Below are 19,635 nucleotides of genomic sequence, written 5' to 3'. Positions count from 1 at the left end.
TATCGGGCGCCCGGTTTTGCACAACCTGCTCGTCGATGTAACAAACGAGCACAGCATCGATCTGCAGGCAAAGTTAACATCAATCTCTGAGCACATCGCCATCCCGATGGCACGAGCGTTGGCATGGTTACTGCGAACAGCAGTGACAGACAATCGCTCAAGAAATAAATACTGCTTGGAAAACGAATATTTGACCGATATCGATGCAGCTGGGTGAAGCGACTTTAAAAGCGTTGCCTGCGACCGGCGCGAGTTGATTTCCTATTCAATGAAGTGGCAGGAAGGATTTTTCCCCATCCTTTTTTTTTCTTTGCCACTCGTTGTGCAGCATCAGTGAAGAACTACACGTTTCGCTAGCTGAGAAATAAACTAAAAAAGCGCAGGAAAAATTACGGTGTGCAAGATGCAGTCGATCGCAACGCTGCGATGAACGCCACCGAAGACGAAGGTCGGTTAATTTACGTTCCATTCACTAGTGACTGATTACGGGAAGGGTGACTGATGTACAGACAGTTCGGCGTCCTCGTGCAAACCAAACAAGTGTGGAACGATGGCATCGATGATGATGATGGTGACGGTGATGAAGGTGATTGCGAAATGGATGTAAAATGAAAAGAAACAGAGCGGTGGAATGAAAACACATTCAAGGCAACTCGGGCGTACAGAAAGATCAATCTCCCAAACATGGTTCCCGCTGGATGGACAATGTTTTGCCTTGATTTTTTTCCAGCCACATGTGAGTAAGGGTACCGAATGATGCAGAAATTTATCGTTTGGTGGAATTAGTTTACTGTTGTGGTGACACAAGACAGAGATTGTTTGAATTTAAATAGCAAAAACATTTACCTACTTTAGCTATGTCTTTAATGCAAAGTTATTAGCCGCGATTCGGTGTTAAACTAGTTGAAGAAGTGCTCATTTCAATTATAGCAGTAATAACCCCTTAAAATGGATAATTTTAAATTTTTTTTGGGGTTTTTTTTAATATTGCTCGAGAGTATAGAGGTATAGAGGATAGAGAAAATATATTATTATAGTTACCTTAAAATACTACAATACTGGCAACACGGCATAAGCCATAAACGGGGTTCGAGCCTGATCGAACGAACGAGCTTAACCTCTTCTCTCCTAGGCTCTCGTGCGAATCGGTTGACAAGCAATCTTAGCAAAGTTAGGTTGTTTTGTAGGTTAGGTTTAGTTTAGGTTAAAAGTAGTGATTTAAGTTTAAATAAACTATAATTATATATTATAGACTATAGTATAGAGGAAACGAAATATTCTATGAAAACAGTTCAGTATGTGTTACTCTATAAGACCTGTTAGGTGTTAACCTATAATAATGTATAGATAGCAATTGCAAACTAAATGTGCACTTTAAGTGAACGGAGACAGAAACGGTGTTGGAAAATGGTTAAAAACATATAAGGGTTTACAAATTTCATTGTATCTTCTTTGCATATTTCATATTCGCTTTATACATTTAGTTTTTTTTATTCTGAATTCAATTATTGTAGCATTTACTAGAATACACAAAATCGTCAAAGGTTGTCAACTTTCTCCGCCAACCATGGACACGCCATGCAAACGCTTGTTTGATTTCCTCAAAAATCGACAACCTCAACCATCAACGGTGCCGCCGTTGAACGTCACCGTTTGCGTCAGCTTCTCCGTCCATCCATCACCCGAGCACCTTTCCGTAACATTCGGCACTCGGCCAGCCAAGCAGCGCCGGTTCACATAAAAACTTTTTCACCTCACTTCCCGGTGCAGAGCCCGGTGCTGCAACTGGAACTTGAGTTACTAAAATTTATTATTCAATCATCGCATGCTCAGTGCTCGTATCGTTCGCCCCACCGACGGACGATTCCATCTTCTTGCTGGGCCATCGATAAAACTAGCGGCACCGCCGGGTGCTTCAGTTTGTCTCTCAATATTTCCTATAGTTTTTAGCACATACCAATCGCAGCACACCAAAAAAAAAGCGAAATAATACACTGCTGGCAAGAGAACTAAAATGATCCGGACAAAATGAGTTGAGGTGAACAAAAAAAAACCAAACATCCTAGATGGGCAAATCACAAATCTGACGAGTTCGTGCAAGGCGGGGGTAGTCGTGTCAAGCGCGTTCAAGTAGAGTCACCGACTTCGACACTGGAACCATTCCCAGCTCGAATGCTTCCAATGCACGAAGCACCGTCTCGGAATTCGCCAAATCGATAGCAATAATACGAGAAATGATACTTTCAAGTGGTTCTCGAGCAACTTCTTCCTCCAGGAGGACGAACCGCACCGGGATAGCGTGGAAGGATAGGCAAAAACTTACGAAACTAACATGAAACTGCTAGCGCCGGTGGTAAGAGGCACGAGGCCTTAGAAATTGAAAGACTGCTGCCATTGCTTCGCAACCGTTTGGTAAAAGTTTGGTTATCGACAGTTTCAAACGAGGCGCTCTTCGCGAGAGGAAGTTTCTACGGTGCACGTGTATCCGTTGCGCAACTCATGCGATGAAAAGACGATACAGTTTCTCATCAACTCACATGGATTGATTTCATTCCGGTTTAGTTCGTGTTGCGATTTTTATTGCTGTGAAATAATTGGGTTTTAAAATTTCACGGCACGTTTTACCGGGTGTGGAGCGTGTGTTATATATCAAACATATCATATTGATAGAGAATTGCACAAATAGAAATGATTCCTCAAGTGTTGCACGAAGTACATTTCTGTAACCGTCTGATGCGCTTGTATTTTAAATTGAATTGCATTAAAGTTATTTCAAGAATTTAAATATATGTTCCAGGCAAATTAAAACTTTTGAAAATCCATTAGTAATCAAGAAACTAATTTAAAAAGAACGTTTTTCAGAACAGTTTAAGAAAATTTTATAAAAGCTCACATAAAATTTTTGCCTAAACGAATTTTAAATTTCCAGGAAGTTTAAGATATACTAATGAAACGTATTTTTCATGCGAAACGTAGAAAAACTAAAACATAGCTTAATCCACCAAACAATAGCTTGCATGCTAAAAGTCTGTCTGATACCTTTCACCTGGAAACTCAAATCCTTTTCCGGAAAAGCTTTAGACTGAAGCCTTTCGGCGTGGAATTATTTCCACTGTGTTTCCCATTTTTTTGCCGAATAAAGCGAAAAAGCGAATAACAAACAAAGTAAAGCCGCAAAAGCTTACGTTGGCATTGGAGGCATTGGATGGAAAAAATATAATTCAATTGCAAAACAAAAAAAAAGAAAACTTTGAGTTCCGACATGGCACTGGGCCAAAACATTCGTTCGTTCACCGGAAGGATAAATCTGCCCGTTTGTGTCTATGGTGTCTTTGTTGGCTTGCTACAGCACAGCACGCCATGGAAGCGAAATGAGGAGCAGAATGGAATTCGTAAGTGGAAATAAATCCAAAGATTTTCCACAGGTTCAATGCACAATGAGCAGGTTCGATGCATCGATTGCAATTGATGCATCACGCGTTGATGGCAGGTAACTTTTTTTTTGTTTGTTGCGTATTTGGGTGGCTGCACGAATACACGAATCCACCGGATACAGCGCTGACAGAACAACGCCAAACACTAGCACTATAGAAGGGCGTTGATAGGAATTCGTGATATTTTGAAAAAAAAAATAACAATTGAAGAATACGCTACAATCTAGCAACCGTTGCCCACAATGGAGACGCCTGGTGGCTGGAATGGTAGAGGAAAACAATCATGGAGACGCCCGGTACTTCACGCGCTGCATTCAAACGAGCTTTGGCAAGTTTACAGTGAACGTTCCACGGTACATTAAACAGTCGTGCTCACCTCTTTAAAGCGTTCGCTACACCCTGCGTGCAGTTGTGCAATAACACTTTTGCATCCATTCGGAATTTTAAACATTTTCGTTTGTCATTAAAATTTATTATTTACGAGCCTGCTTTTTTAATTCGCCATTCCGGTCACTGCTACCGGCCTGGCGATACAATGTTTGTCCCAGCTATGGGGACTAACTTTTTTGTGTTTTACAACCCCTTCACAACGCAGTTTGCAGTGGAAATGCTGCAATAAGTAATAAGAAAAAAAACCAACAGCACGGATGCATTTTCGTTTTCCCCGCTTTTTAACATTTGCTCGATGCATACAAACGGTGCCCCTCTTCGGTGGGTGGGGAGTGTTGGATGCATTGCGCTACAATCTGCTACCATATCAACACGATCGTGCTTGGTTTATCGCCAACGTGGCGTTTCCGACATGGAAATGGTGTAGTCGAAAAAAATGGGGTGGAAAATAAAATACGAATGGAAAATACACACCGTTTGGAAAAAGTGGTTATTGTGCTCGTGACCACTCGGTTCCCCTCTCGGCGCTACCTTGCGTCACACCAGCTATCACTCAACCCATTCATGATGGTTGGCACCTGCGTGAACTTCCGCTTTAAAACAGGCTGCCTTGTTTTTTCGTATGTCCCTTATTGGTTTTAAGCCCACTTTTTCATTCGTTTCCGTTTGGGGCACAATTTACTCAACGCTCCGGTTGTCTGTGCAACTGATGCGGTCCTGTTGCATGTTGCCGTGTTTGTTCGTTCTGTTGGGAAAGTTAACTGACCTCTGCTTAAACGGAAGTTCCACTGAAACGAACACACGCCTTCTGCGCCCTTTTTCCACTCCCGTGTCGAGCCCCAGCCAGTTAATGAATGTTTACTGTCTGACTGATGATGGGAAAAGAGGCCTTTGTGTGTGAGGGGGGGAGTGTAAGTGTGTATGCCGGAAAACCCCGGATAAGGTTTTTACTGTAACATATCTAGACAAACAGTACCGAATGCATTGCCCCGTATCGTAGTAGAAAAAGCTATACGGTAGTTTAGCTACTGCCAAAGGCCTCCATTATGCAACCGAAAAGAGACCGATGGGAGTTGCAATTGGATGGTACGAGTTTGGAAATCGATCCTGGAAGCAAAAACCCATCCACACGAACACGTTTGGGAGAGAATGTGCACATAAAATAAAAACAACAGCCCCTTAACGGCTTACTGCAGTAATAATAGTAATAATCTCCCCCCCTCTGGCGCTACTGGAGCAATTGTGGTTGAGTTAGTTGGTTCAAAAATTGACCTATTCCTCCTCTTGACGATTACCTTTGCTTTATGGGAGCGCAGGGGCACCTAGTATGCATTTCTAATGGAGCTTGTACTGCATTGGCCAACATTCGTAGCTTTGCATAGTAATCAACTCATCAGCACAACAACCCGTACATCGTGAGTGTACTCGGTTCCGATATGTGCTTTTCCATATAAATTGGAAATATTGTTTTTTAATTGGAAATTTTTCAGATACGAACGACTTGTTTGTATTTTCCTAGCGAGTAAAAACATTTGAATTGGATTCAATAAAATTGGCAAAAATAAATTCAAAAGTTGGTTTTGATTCCAAGCTTTTTTAAAGTCAAAAATAATTGGGCTATTTATTTTGAAATTGCTAACATACAGTGAAATAATTGACACCTTCAAATAATGTTTTTGTTTACATTTTCGTTTACATGCTTCTGGAATATCATGTCAACCATGTTCTTAGTTGTGTCAAGATTTAAGTCCATACTTCCCACATTCTGGATATGTAAATTGAACGGAAATTTAAACAAAGCGTTTTTAAAGCTCAAATAAAAAATGAGTAGTACTCTGCATATTACAAATGATTAAAATAAACGCTTCTTCCAGAACATTTTGGTCGGTGGTTTTTTCTTAAAGTCATACAGTACACGGATTCTATGAACTATTTTTAGCGATGACACGGCTATTCAACTAAAGGATTGATTTGTTTCTATTTAAACCACGAATTCGATGAAACGGTTTCAAATGATCATTCAGATTAAAAGCTCAACAAAGAGCGGACCCTTTTTTCAATATTTTCTACCAGTTTTTAGATGATTTTGCTAATATAATACTTGCTTAATTGGTTCACGGATGTTGTCTTAAATCTTTATCCGTATCATAGGTACTAATCATCAAACAGTAATTGTTGAAATGTTACCATCAATTTCCTTTCAATAATTCTTCACTTTATTCATTGTCTCACGGTGTCTGTTTGTTGTCTAATACATCAATTAAGTTTTCCAACACTTAAAACAACTAAAAACTAATCCTTGCTATTGAGCACAATGTTTCAAGATATGAGCAAATCTGATCGCACAAACTTTATTTTAGCAATATTCCGAAAACGCGTCTGACATCAGTGCAGAGAGCATGTTTTAACGGCACAGATTTAAGAAATCTCACCCAATTCAATGTTAAGATTGGCAGTATTCGCCATGACTCACGTATCACACATTGCAACGAAATTGCATCCATTGCGAGGAAACCCACAAATTTCGATCACTACTGTTCACTCGTACTTCAACACCTCCCCCGTTGCACATTCGTTCCCCCGGTATCGCAAACACACCACACCTCACCCGAACCTACCTTCTTGAGCATTTCCTCCAGGGACTCCATGTCGAGATTGCAGTAGAGATTGGTACTGTTGTTAAGCATCGGATTGGAGCAGTAGTAGTTTTTGGCCCGCACCAGCAGATGCTGATGGTGGCCCAGTTTCCGACCGGCGATCGGCGTGCTGCGGGCGGAAGAGGCCGCAACCGTGCCGGGACCGGGCGTCGGCGAGAGGCGCTTGTGAGCGGGCGAGGCACCGGCCGAGGAGGTCGTCCCGGTGCCGCCGCTCAGATGCTCGATCAGGAAGTTATGGTAGCCGCCTTTCGGTGGAGGCGTTTCCAGCAGTAACAGTATCGTGGCTAGGTCCATTGCATCAATCGTCGTGTGCGAAGGGCACGATTACGACAACGACCGGTTGCTGACGATGACGGTGGCGTAGATGGGACCGATAACGAGGTCGATACAAGCGAACGATTTGTTCGATCGGGCGCAAAGCTGGGCGGTTGCAGCAAACAAAAAGAAGCAAGCGAAAGCGTAGCAGCAAAGCAGTCGGCAAACGGCATTAACGCGCACGGCAACGATGGGGCTTTCACTGGTGGCTGGTGCTTGGGCGAATGACAAGAAGGACCTCTCATCCACTAGGCAGCAGAAAGAGGCCACATATCGCTTCACCACCACCACCACCACCGCACACAACACACTCGCTGGGTGGTGCTGGCTTTTGCAAACGGTTGATGATGTTTGTTTATTTTAAGGGAACTTTTTTTCCCCTTCTTTATTATTCCCACCCACCGTGGGTGTGACGCGTAGCGTTCGGGACGGACGGTTTTGTACTGGCAACGAGGATTCGCTTATCGATTACAACGCGACGATGAGGTTAAAGAACGTATCGCCACCATGCTGCTGCTGCTGGCGTGATGCTGCTGAGCCCATGACGCGCTGGTACGGTGGCTCGAGTGTGGATGGTTTCGTTTGCTCATGCTGGTTTATTAGCGTACTTTACGTCTTATTTATCGGTTGCAACATGGGGGCAGCCCCTTTTTGTACGCGGGTTGTCACTTGTCGTAATTTTAGGAACTAGTGAAGCACAGCTTCCTTTTTTTTCACTTTAAAAATTCACTAATCGTATTGATTATTTTTACTGCTTCACATAATCACTTCGAAAGATCTATCACCGATCGGACGATTTGGGATTTTTTTTTCTTGTTTTTCCGTCAAACAATTTTTTCACACTTTTTCCCAAAATAGAAAGCTTTAAAAAGCGTTCTAGTGGTTATATGAAAGTTGGAAGCAAATCATACCATAAGAAACAGAACGAAGCGAGAAGCAAAATAATATGTTTAACGAACGAACACACAAACGAACTTTGATTCTATTTCGACCCAAAATTGCACATTGCTTTTCTTTCCCTTCGGCGTGGAATGTAGGACACACACTCTTCACTTTTCGGAAACGCAATCATACACCAACATATTATTTCACTGATTTCTTCAGTGGCTCCAGCGTCGAATGAATTTATTTTTGATTTTGCACATCCATTAGATTTTTCCACGCGTAAGTCACACAAACGAACAACAACGCACCGTAATTTTGGTGGTCGCTGCGCGCAAAACCGAATCGAATCGAGAACGCGAATGCAGGAAAATAGTTCGGCATCAAAGAAAACTGCGATCCAGTACGGTCGACGGTTAACCCATCACTGAAATCCTTCGGTCGGTTGGCAGGATAAAAGACAAATTCCTTAACGTTACGCCAAACGAATGAATTTACTGAGCGCAGTACAATCGCATCCGCTGAGCGAGTGTGAGTGCACCGCGTTATCCTTGTGGGTGGGATGTGGGGAAAATCTCGCCCGTTACTAAAGGGAAGAGCACGGAGAGCGCAATAAAAGTGTCCTTGTTCGTTCGTACCGGTCTCGGAGAGATGGTAAACAAAGGTAACTCACGCTCTCTCCGTTTCCGCCACAAGGCACAAAGAAAAGCAGCTCTCAGTGCAAATGGTGAGCGGTGAGCATGGCCACCTTCGATCTATGAATGCAAGTGGATTGAACGGGAAATTCATTCACTCATGAATATCCCTTTTTCGATTGCGTGGCCCCGCTCGCTGAGAGGTAAGCTAAAATCTCTTTCGTTCATGTCTAACCCAGCGAAAAGGGCGGCGGTTTGTCAAGCAGAAAAGTTGAACGTCTGTTTACGGATCCTGACCGTACGGGTAACGAACTTCTTTAAACACTACTGATTGTTTTATAATTTCAAACAAAAAAAGCAATATTATTTTGGCATTTCGAGGTATACGCGTGAAATATGTCGGCATATTCCATTGTAAGTATCATTTCCCACATATAACTCGCTTGATTGGCTATCGAGAATGTATTCCGTAAGAAGCTTCTAAAATAATTTGTACTCTTTTGGATCTTCTTCCCCCCTGCCAGCCAACGTAGCTTTTGCCAAAGCTCAACGCAAAGGCGATCCCGAACACGGATCCGGTCCGGTCACGGGCAATAGGTCACGTCACGGCCGTCCTGCGACGACCAAGACGACGACAACGACGGCAAAGACGACACCGACCCGTTCGTTACGCTTCTATTGGCCACTTTTTTGATTGGCTCGTTGTTTCTCGCTTCCTTCCGGCAGCATGAACCCAGGACGCATCACGAGCATAAAATATGAGCCAAACTCTGGGTCTCCGCGTCCCGTACCTGGCCGTAGTGGTTGTTCGATTTCGTTTGCCGTGTCCGCAATCCGCACCCGCGTCAGGTGGTGCCTGGTTGGGGGCGGAAAAAAAGGGTAGCAAATCGATTTTTCCTTCCAACGTGTGGTATTAAAGTGGAACTGTCGATATGGCCCGAAAGATGGGTACGGGATGGATGCGCGAGGTACGTGGTTGGGTGGGTTGGTTGTGAGTGTGCTAGCACCCGGAAGCTGACGGTCGTTTTCGGTCGTAAAAATGATCTGATGAGTAGATGGATTTTTTGGGTGAGTTGATTACATTGGGACGAGTTTTGTGAAGGGTCTGTCAAGAAAGGATAATGCCTCATAATGGGCCGAAGCGGTCAAATGGGACGAAAACCGTTACTGATGCGATGTGTTACTGATAAGTTCGGTTTCGTTGTTCGTTCGTTCGTTTACTCCATTTTTTTAATTATACAAACAGAAATACGGCATTGCCGTCATAATGGAATTTAAATAAAAAAAAAAAATAAACAAACAGAAAAATAATAAACATCGCTTAGTTAAAATTTGAAGCTATTGAAGACGACAATAAATGAATTTGAAATACGATTTATCTCTTCACACAATAAAAAATGGAAACCCAGTAGGGCTGGCTGCCAGTCTCTCTTCGAACCGCTATTGGAAAACCCGATTTTTATGATGATTCCTGTGCTACACTTTTATCATCCCAAGGGAAATCTTACAGAAACTGTTTCAACGCTGCCGTACAGCTTCAAATTATCGCTCATAGGCGGAACCGTGGCCATTTTTGTTGCACCACAGCAAGGCAAGTGTTTGGGTAGTGTTTGGTTACGTGATGAAATGATCCACTTGAAGCAGTAGTTGCCAACAGCGTGCGGTTCGTCCATGCGCAGGCAGCAAATAAAAGCCATAAAATTGGTCTCGCTTTCATTAACCTCAAAAGTAAAGGAACATGATGAAGGATGACGAATGAACGTTCGTGATACGGGGAAGAGGAACAGGGCTCCATGAGCAGCAGAACAACATTTAACGATTGCTTTCCCTAAAGCTTTCCGATAACGGCCAAAAATGGGTCAAATATTTGGTCGAAATGGCGGGAGAGGATAACAACAAAACACGCGCATCGCACGGTGTGCTATTTTTCACACTTTTCCCCGGCGGCACTTGGGGGGGTACACGGGTAAGGTAAATATTTCAGCTGAAAGGAGGTGGTTCGATTCGGTCCCCCACTTTCGGCAGCACACGGAACAGCGTCCAAAGTCCATTTGCCACAGTGCGCTGGGCTGGATCATCATCGCCGTGCCGTTAGGAGGCACAATAATATAAACACATCAGAGAAATTTCTTTCATAATTTAAAGCCATCGCATGCTTTTACACGCTATCCACCCAGCTGAAAGCGTGCCTAAATGTAGTAACATTTGGTGGGTTAGGAAGCCACCAACACAGCACAGCGCTGCGTATCCTGATTATTCCCGATTCCGCTTGGACGGGAGCGTACCGTTTGTCTGGTGTGAGAAATTGATGCCCGCAACCGGGAAGGAAAGGAAAGCTCCATAAATTGTTAAGCCTTCGTGTTAGCGCAACCTTTTACCCTGTTGTTTCGAGCGAAGATCGGGCATTTTTTGTCCTTTCCCCCGTTTTTTTTTTTACAACACCCAAACAGTAATTGAACCTTCGGGTGCACTCATTGTGCCGGACCGTTCAGTATGATTCGGCGCGATTGTTTGCATAAAATGACACTTTTATTTGATGTTTGATAGCTTTATGATAGGAAGTGTTTTTTTCGATCTCTCTCTTTTGCATTTGCCTCCAAGTGTTCTATAAAAAAAAGCCAACCTATTGCCGACAGCATTGGGTGCCCCCTAAATCTGTGGTAAATAATAAAATGTCACAAATAAAAGCAAAAATAGCAACAACGTCCTGAAATTGACCAACATGGATCTCGTGAGTGGGGGGGGGGGGGAAAACTTATTCCCCAAGGACCATTCCATTCGCAAGGTAAAGAAAGGCATGGGAGACAAACAGCTTTCCTTACGCCCATCTATCAGAGCGCTAATGTAGCGCGAACGGGATGGCGCTCCTACACGAGGGGGTTTATATTTATGCCCACTTTCAGGAATTGTTTTTATTATTTATTTGATGTCCTTTATCCGATTTAGTGTGCGTGGTTGTTGGGTGCGTTGATCTACGGACGATGGTTACGTTCGAAACCGTTACGCTGTTCGGTTCGAGATGAATAGAAGAGGTAAGCTTATCTTGATCTTACCTTTGCATCATTTTTATTATGAATTGCATCATTGCCAAGCGCCCTAACGGAAGCACCTGTTCCACACCGAACCATTTATAAAGCCGGGGGATGTATATTTTGATGTTGAATCTGACTTTTCGGGTTTGCTTCTTTCAAACAAACGGGATTTAAGTCAAATTTAAAGGTGACACATTTACCAGAAAGAAATGTGTTACGGCCTTTGCCCGAAACCACCCCCGAACTATCCGGGAGCGCTAAAAGAAAAGGTGAGAAATCTCACCACCAAAAGCCAATCTCACCGATAAGGAGCGGACGGTACGGTATCGCCGGAAAAAAGCGCTTCCGCGGCCCTACGTCGTCCATCCCGCTGTCGCTGTCGCTGACGAATGCTCGTTTTTCATGCTTTTGCTGATCGTTAAATTTATTTTATAGCCAATTCGGGCAAGTCGTTTCTGTTTTTACCCAAACACCGCGCCCACCGCAAAGCATGGCCCACACGATACACCTTCACACACACTGTCGGTGACGTCCTTTTGTTGATACCCGATTTTATGGGTTTTTGGCCCCCTTAGCGCTGTTGCTGCGCCGTTGTGGTTTCATGGTGCACGAGCAAAAATCTCAATTCCATCTTTCCCCCCCCCCAATGGATGTGTGTGTGTGTGTGTGTGTGTGTGTGTGTGTGGGGGGGGGGGGGGGGCTTTCTCATCGCCGAATTGTTCCATAGTAAATTGCAACGCGAGAAAAAAATAATCTGCCATACAGAGCGGAAGACACTTCTGCTCACGAAGGTTTGTATGTGCGAGCTGGAACTATCTTTACCTCCGCGGGGCAACTTTTGCTATTGCCGAGCGCGCCACTAACAGTATGAAGCATTACTATGGCTCGCGGAAAATAAAAATCATATCGACACATATACCGGGGATCATGCTGATCCTGTGTGACACAGGGCAAGGACAAGTTTTCCCTTTTGGCAAAGGTGTCACGGTGTGGTGCGCGTGAGTGTGCCTGAAATGATTCCGAACTTGTTTTATCACAACACAGCAGCAGTGGTCCAATTTTACTTTTGCTACGCTTTTGTGCAAAGAATGCGTTTAAATTTGCACACAAAACAGCAATGTTTGCGATTCGAGCAGGAATGTCCACCCCGGTGGTGTTTACGCGCACTGGAGAAGGGTGCTCGGTGTGCTCTGACACATGCGGTCATAAAACACGAATCAAATCACACTTCAATGAGCTAATTGGAGTCATTTGGGTGTGTGATTTTGTTGCACGTTCTTTCGATGCTATTCTAAACTATGTTTCGTCAACTTGATCATGTATCAGAGGCATGAATAAAAACATTCACATTTTGTACGACAGGATGTACTTTATCATGGTAGCCGAGGACAATTTAAAAAAACATATATTTTATTCATTTTATTTACAATTGTGTAGTGATGACTCTTCGCCGTATAATCAGCTGTATATGGGCTGACGAAAATAAACCGTTTTCTCAAAGCATTCTTTTATTCTGCCTAGCCCCAGGCATGCTTGGATGCTTTTTTAAATAATGGAGCTTTTTAATCGAGCGTTTACCATTTCCATTTGACATCTCTGAAGATGACACCTTTCACACAATTCCACATTTAAATTAGTCCGGTTTTCAAATTCAATGTAGCTTTTGAGCGATTCGAGTTAAATAACATTGATTCCGGAGTATATTGTAGTTGTATATTTTATCTGGAGTATATTGAATTTTACCAGAGTAGATCGCCACAACATTGCTCATTTAAAAGTTCATTTGTTCAGTGTAACAGAGGTTTAATTTTTTCTTTACATTTTAACAATTATGACGATCTGTCGCAAGGGGTTTTAAGTCAAGTACGCCCTACACTTCAAAATATGAGTACTAATTTAATCAAAATATTTTTCAATTAACGATGCTTTCAATGTCCTTTTAACATTCTTTTCGGTGTTTTTTTTTTCGCCATCTAGTACTTTATAACAGCAATTAAGGGGCGAAATGAGGGCTCTCAACTCTTAAGTAATGGTGGCACGTGTTTTATCATTTTGAACCTATCGAACCGTACCAAGTGGTAATGAAATTAAGTGCACCTTGCCTTCGGAGACGGTAGACTTTTCCAAAAAGTAACACAAGCCCTCCCTCATAACTCTTGGCTGGCCAGCTTCAACACGCGCACACGTACATCGCGCAAACGTTACCCGCTTCGTATGTTCCGGTCCACCGCCCCTTTTCGCTTGTTACCTTACCCCGATAGGTCGTATCCCTGCGGAATGCTACTCGCTGACGGCACTAGGCAACATAAGCATGATGAATGGCTGTCAACGTGCGTTAGCCGGAAATGATGCCCTAAGAAGGACACCCGTACTTCACAGCGCTACTGTTATTGGACCGGAAATTACTAACATTAGCACTGGCGGATGCATGAGCCAGCATGAGGGCGCGGGCTGATGAAAGTATGGCTCGATGCACTTTTAACGATGCAACGATGCGTGCTGTGAAAATACCGCTCGGCATCGAACTGGTCTCCATCGTTACAAAACCCCAGGCGGAGGAAGAGCTCATGGGGAGTTCAGGTGCCGTCACAAGCATCCCGATTTTGAAAAGCCGTGATGATTTAAGATGCCGTTGATAGCTTGATGGGCCGTGAACTTGACAACGTTTCCAGTGTTTTGCATGTGGAAGAAGGACTTAGGAAAACGGCTTGCTTTGGAGTTGTATTAGGTAAATAACAGTTTTAAGCAATATATTACAAATTCATCTTTTACTGGGCCACATATAGGACCATGGGCCTTTTAACAATTACACTTAAGAGTTAGAACAGCGGATCGTAACGAACGTCTTAAAAATGGATGGAAAGGACGAAATATTTATTAAAAATATGTATATTTATGATTTAAATAAGATTAAACTTTTTAATGTGAACCAAACTTACAACAGCGTAATGATCGATAACAAGCATTTCTTTTCTATAATTAACATAAATATCAGAATCTTAAACTTATTTAATCAAATATTAATCATCAACGAGTAGCATTTATACCTGTTTGCCTTAACCAATATTATTAAATTAAACATTATTTATGATAACTAGGAATTAATTTCCAAAGTTACTAACTTTCATCTTCTGATGAAGTACCGTGCACCATAACACACCATTTTATTGAAAATTTAATCAATTGTCGCCCATTTCCTCAAACTGAACTCGTCTCTTTCGCACATCTTTCCACAAACGGCTGTCCTTCTGCCATTCCTCCTACTTTGGCTATCATTGAAACAGTCGCATTGATCGTACGACAACAACCGAGCGGTGATGTGCACAATGGTGGAAAATCGCTAACGAACAAATCGGCCACGACTGTCAACCTCGCCGAAGGGAGGAACGCGTAACAAACAGCGCGAAACTCTCATCATTGTCACTTTGGTGCAACATCAAAACGAATTTCCAGCAGAATTGTTGCGCACAATGTTAATTATGATAAATTATGAAACCACACGCCGGGAACTAGACAACGCCGGGACGCGGTTGCGCTCGTACAGTTGCGTACGGTTGTGAATCACCATTGTCGGGACGCTCCAACATTCCATCGCAATACAATGTGATGATGCGATGGGTTCGAAAATGCAATGGGCCATCGGTCTTGCTCTCTGCGCGCGGGATGCCCTTTTCGCTTTGGCAAATTGCAAATGAATTTTCGTTGATTGGAACCGGTAGCAAATCCGAAACCGCACCGACACTGCCACACACTGGCGAAAGGTGAGTGAACATTCCGTTCCCTCTAATGAAATATTCTCGTAAATTATTCACATTTTAGTGCACTCCCATTGTGCATGGTGGATGGCGATTCGATGGCTGTGCGAATTGCGCATGCAGTTGTGCAAGCCGGCAGTCCACATATATAAATTTTTATTAATTCAACGCAGATGACCTTAGATCTGTTCGGTATGCAACGACAAAAAAGCATGCTTTCAAGATAAATTAAATTCATGAAAACCGGACCCGATGCGAGCAGATTGGACGGTTCCCGTGCGTGCGAAAAGCGGTCGGAGATGAACCATCTGTCATGCTGCGCTCGAACGTTTCATACGAAAGACAGCACGGTCCGACAAGGATGTCCACGCATCGTACGATTCGGAAGCCACAACGAGTGCCATTTATTGAACACGAAACTATTTCCCATATTAACCAACATTATTAGCCATGTCAGGGGGGGCGAATTGAATGAAATTGAATTCCGTCGCTTTTCCTTTGAATGCATGCTCGATCCCGGCATCTATAATAAGTGCAAAGAGTAGAGAATCTATACAGCTTTCCACTCTCGGAGGACAGTCAGGAGAGTAATGTTATAAAAAAGGAGTTCAGGACTGTTCTTTTTTTCCCCCATTCGCTTCAAGTTTCATATTTTTACTCCAGCCACTCTGCAACCCGATACCACGCAAGGGGGTATACGAGTTTCACATGGCCTCATAAAAAACACGTTCCTTTTGAAAGTGTTTGAAAGGATCGAAAGCTGACCAATAAGTGGAACCGATTCATCCACTGTACACACGTTGGCCCTTTTCGGGCTTTCCTCAAATAAAGCATTCCTGTGCGATTTATTAATGTACTTTCGAATGGAGTTTGGCAGACTACTGTCGTCCCTGCAGAGGACACTACGCAAAGATGCGTTCGAAGGCCTTTTTCCTATTGATGCTCACCAATCGCCACGACATAGATCGAAATATATTTTGACATTCCACGGGCATCAACTTCTGGACCATGCAAGCGTTGTGATTGAAAAACGATACCTCATTGTTTCACATGCTTTAATAATGCAATCAATCAATAGGCGGTTTGCCTTAATAGAAAGTTTAGGATTGATGGACAGGATGAACTAGTTTTATGCAAAATTAGTTATGTTAAGCTATTTATGTTTTATTTTATAATTGTAGTATGACGGAATTTGACTTATTGTCAATATAATTATGTTAAATTATTGATGAAACTATTTTAATGATTCAGGTTATTGATTTGATAATTTATTCTCAGTATTATTTGTACTAATTTTTGTTCCATGATCACAAAGCATTCCATTCTTGTCTTTTACCTTAAAATAGAATACTCAATTATATGACAGTTATTATTACAAACCACTTCTGTTGTCAGTCTATATTACTGCACAGCATAGAGCAACTTTTGCGTCTTAAGCAAGCAGGCGAGCATTTAGTGGAGCATTTCATTCACTATAGCAGCCCATCGATAAGTTGTTTGAGTTCCTCAATTCCGCATGTCAAAATAATCCTTTAACGGATCGATTGAGTCGTTCGTGAAAAAAACGAAGGTTCGTGGGATATGTAAATCCCTTTTCCATTCAACCATAGGCATTTTTAGGAAGCTTTCCCTAGAGAATGGAGTAATCTTATGCTTTTGATGTTTGCTTCTTTTCCTATTCGAAGAAAAGCGATCAAACGATGAACTTTCTTTTTGAGCGTATTTTATTTACCCTTTCGGAACTATTCGGTCCTCTTTAACGCAAAGCCGTCCTTACAAAAAATCAAGAAAATCTACTTTACACAAGAAATCCATCACACAAAAAAACGGAAAACCAAGATGGCAAACGCTTACAAAGATTGACTGATGTACGAACCTTGCAAATGCATCAGTAGTAGATGTGTGTAATTTCGCCAACCACCGCAAACCTGCCATCTACAGCAGCATGCAATTTCCTTGATTTAAATGCAGTATCACATCCAATTTAATGTTGCTGCTTGTAAAACGAAATTAACCGCACCTGTACCTGAAGCACCGCAACATAAACACTGTCACCGGTGTCGCTCGTCTGGCGACGACCCACGGCGACGACGACGACGACCTACATTTTTATTACGTTTTACCCTCTATGTACAATATCGTGTGTCCGGCTGAATCGCGTTCCATTCCACTTTTACCAGAGATATTATGCTTTGCCTACTTTTAAGGAAATCGTTTTTCCTTTTTCGGGCGCTGTTTCTTCAAGCGAAATTGAAACATAAATGCATTTTAGCGTTTTAACTTTAGGGGCATCATGTGTTTGCCCCTTATGCCAGGCTACACTGACGGAGCAGAAAACCAAGCTTAAAGCTCCGCCTCTGTGTGGCATGAGATTTTCTCTATCGAAATCATACCATCGGTAATGTCCACTGTGAAGATAAGAATAGCTGCAGTCATCAGATCAGCCCACTGGGCGAAGATTCTCGCTCGCGTCGTGGGAAGGCATATTGCTGCCCGTTGCCGGTGGTTCTTACACCACTTCCTAACTGTCCTAGATTCATCCCGACCCACCCCAAGAGATATTGAAGCTAACTTTACTGCCATCAAGATGCTTACTTCATGCGAACGGTTCCAGCAACGGTACGGGTGCAGTAATGCGAACAGGCTAAACCACATCAGTATCATCATCCAGCAAGTCCTTTGCGAAGTAGACGGAATGTAGGATAAGACACTAAACGAGATCATCCAAAGGTAACCGAGGAGCAGGCACGGGCGTACTCTCGGAAAGGAAAGTTCCACCTGCCCGGTCGTTGCATGAAAATCGTTCAGTCAGCCGTTCCACTGCATGCGCCGGTCCAGGTGTTGGTGCTCTTCTACTTCTGGGCAACAGAAAAAAAACATGGACATTTTTCCATCGGTTAGTCGAAGGAAAACATGCAGCCTTCTCGGTACGGTTTGCGTTAAAGACGGGGGGAAAAATAAAACCTAACCTTCTTTGGATTTCGAAGCGAATTTCCGTGCTAAAGCAAAAGGCGCACATCTTCAACCTCAGTAAGGCACGAAAGCGAAAAGATTACCAACACACACACACACACACGCGCACACAGCCCCACAGTCTATGGAGTCGAAAGAAAATAGATAATTTATGAAACGATGCAAAACCCAACCCCAACGAGCGCAAATCTTCAACTCACAACTCAAAAAGAAGGAAATGAGGTTTCACTAACATTAAAGAGTGCATACATTACTGCACTTTACGATCTGCAACTTATCTCCAAGCCATCCTCCACCAGCTCTCTCGGGCAGGGAAGTTGTAACGTTTACCTTCCTCTTCGTTTGGTTCTCTCCTTTTTTTTTCGTTTTGCAATCCTTCTTGCGCCTGTTTTGCCTCAACGACGACCGGGTGGATGTTGGAAGTGAACACTAAAAGCGAGATAAGCGAGCGAATGCCGGTGATCGTCCGGGCGTGGAGGTGGAGCAAAAAGTTGAACCTCTGCGGTTTGGGAAGAGTCCCGACAGTCTTGAGCCGTAGTCCAGATTTCACTCAGCGTTCCATCCCGGGAGATGTCTTGAAATGGGGAAATTCGTGATTTTGTGCTCCGGTTTTTCCGCTTTTGCAGTCAATTCTGTTCGCCACGCAAAGGAGCGGTAACGTTTACGTGTCCGAATGATGCAACGAAGGCTAAAAAGGAGGTGTTAATTGTGCTCTAAAACTAGGATTCAATGAACCTGGCTGGACGCAAAAGAATTCCCATGGGCTTTATAAAAAAACTACATTCAGATATTGTAGTATTGTAATCATATAATGCATCGTCGCTTCGATATACCTAAATATTAGCAGTATGGTTCAATATTTGTTCAATAAATCGCTTACAAACTCGCTGTCTGAACACTTCTGAAAAAAATGAGAATTCTCAAAAGCAACAACGGAAATAAAAAGAAATCGTCACATTGTATTGCGCCTCGCGCTGACTACTTTAACGCTTTTCACGAAAGAAAATGACCAATTTTTAGTTTCCTGCCATTAACTCCCGCGTGCCTAAGTATGGTCGACGTTCTCCCACATAAAGGTGTCCCGGAGCAAGTTCCGGAGCAAGTTATTACTGGGTGAACAACATTTATTACCATTGTTTTATAGTGTTGGCGGTCCACGGCGGTCGTCCTGCGTTATGTTGCGATATTAAGAATTTACTGCTAACCTCTATCTGCACCCACCACCACTGCCCGCATCGTGTTGTGCCTTGTTGTCTCTTTCCCATTTGTACCATCGGGAAATCATCCAGCCTCACCTATCGCAGCTCAACAACGAACAGGGGAAGAACGAACTCGAACGACTGAAGTATAACGGCTAGCGTGGCCGTATGCGACTGCCGCCGGTGTCTTTCCGATGCATCTACTAAAAGCTGACTATGCTGATACGGCGCAATAACGCAACAACATGCTTCCACTAGCGTTTCATTTCCATTCCGTGTCCCACACGTACAACAAACGGCCATGAGCTGTTGGTCCCTGGGACGTCGCTCGTCTCTGCTGCATCCCGGACGCAACCGGAACTA

At 43.2% G+C, this 19,635-nt stretch overlaps 2 protein-coding genes across 2 annotated transcripts in view; both read right to left on the bottom strand.

The window, feature by feature from the left end:
* The window catches only part of LOC128309882 (uncharacterized protein CG43867), a 103,953-nt gene extending 97,178 nt beyond the window's left edge, over positions 1-6,775 (bottom strand). The window contains exon 1 of the mRNA XM_053046377.1: positions 6,443-6,775. Coding sequence (XP_052902337.1) covers positions 6,443-6,775 — 333 coding nt within the window. The remainder of the gene's footprint in view (positions 1-6,442) is intronic.
* Positions 6,776-7,264: 489 nt separating this feature from the next.
* The window catches only part of LOC128309873 (knirps-related protein-like), a 38,531-nt gene continuing 26,160 nt past the window's right edge, over positions 7,265-19,635 (bottom strand). The window contains exon 2 of the mRNA XM_053046364.1: positions 7,265-7,387. Within this exon, the coding sequence (XP_052902324.1) occupies positions 7,265-7,387 (123 nt within the window). The remainder of the gene's footprint in view (positions 7,388-19,635) is intronic.

Source organism: Anopheles moucheti, chromosome 2 (genome assembly GCF_943734755.1).
Source record: "Anopheles moucheti chromosome 2, idAnoMoucSN_F20_07, whole genome shotgun sequence".
NCBI lineage: Eukaryota > Metazoa > Arthropoda > Insecta > Diptera > Culicidae > Anopheles > Anopheles moucheti.
Note: the sequence above shows the minus strand (reverse complement) of the source record. Positions and strands in the feature narration are given on the sequence as shown.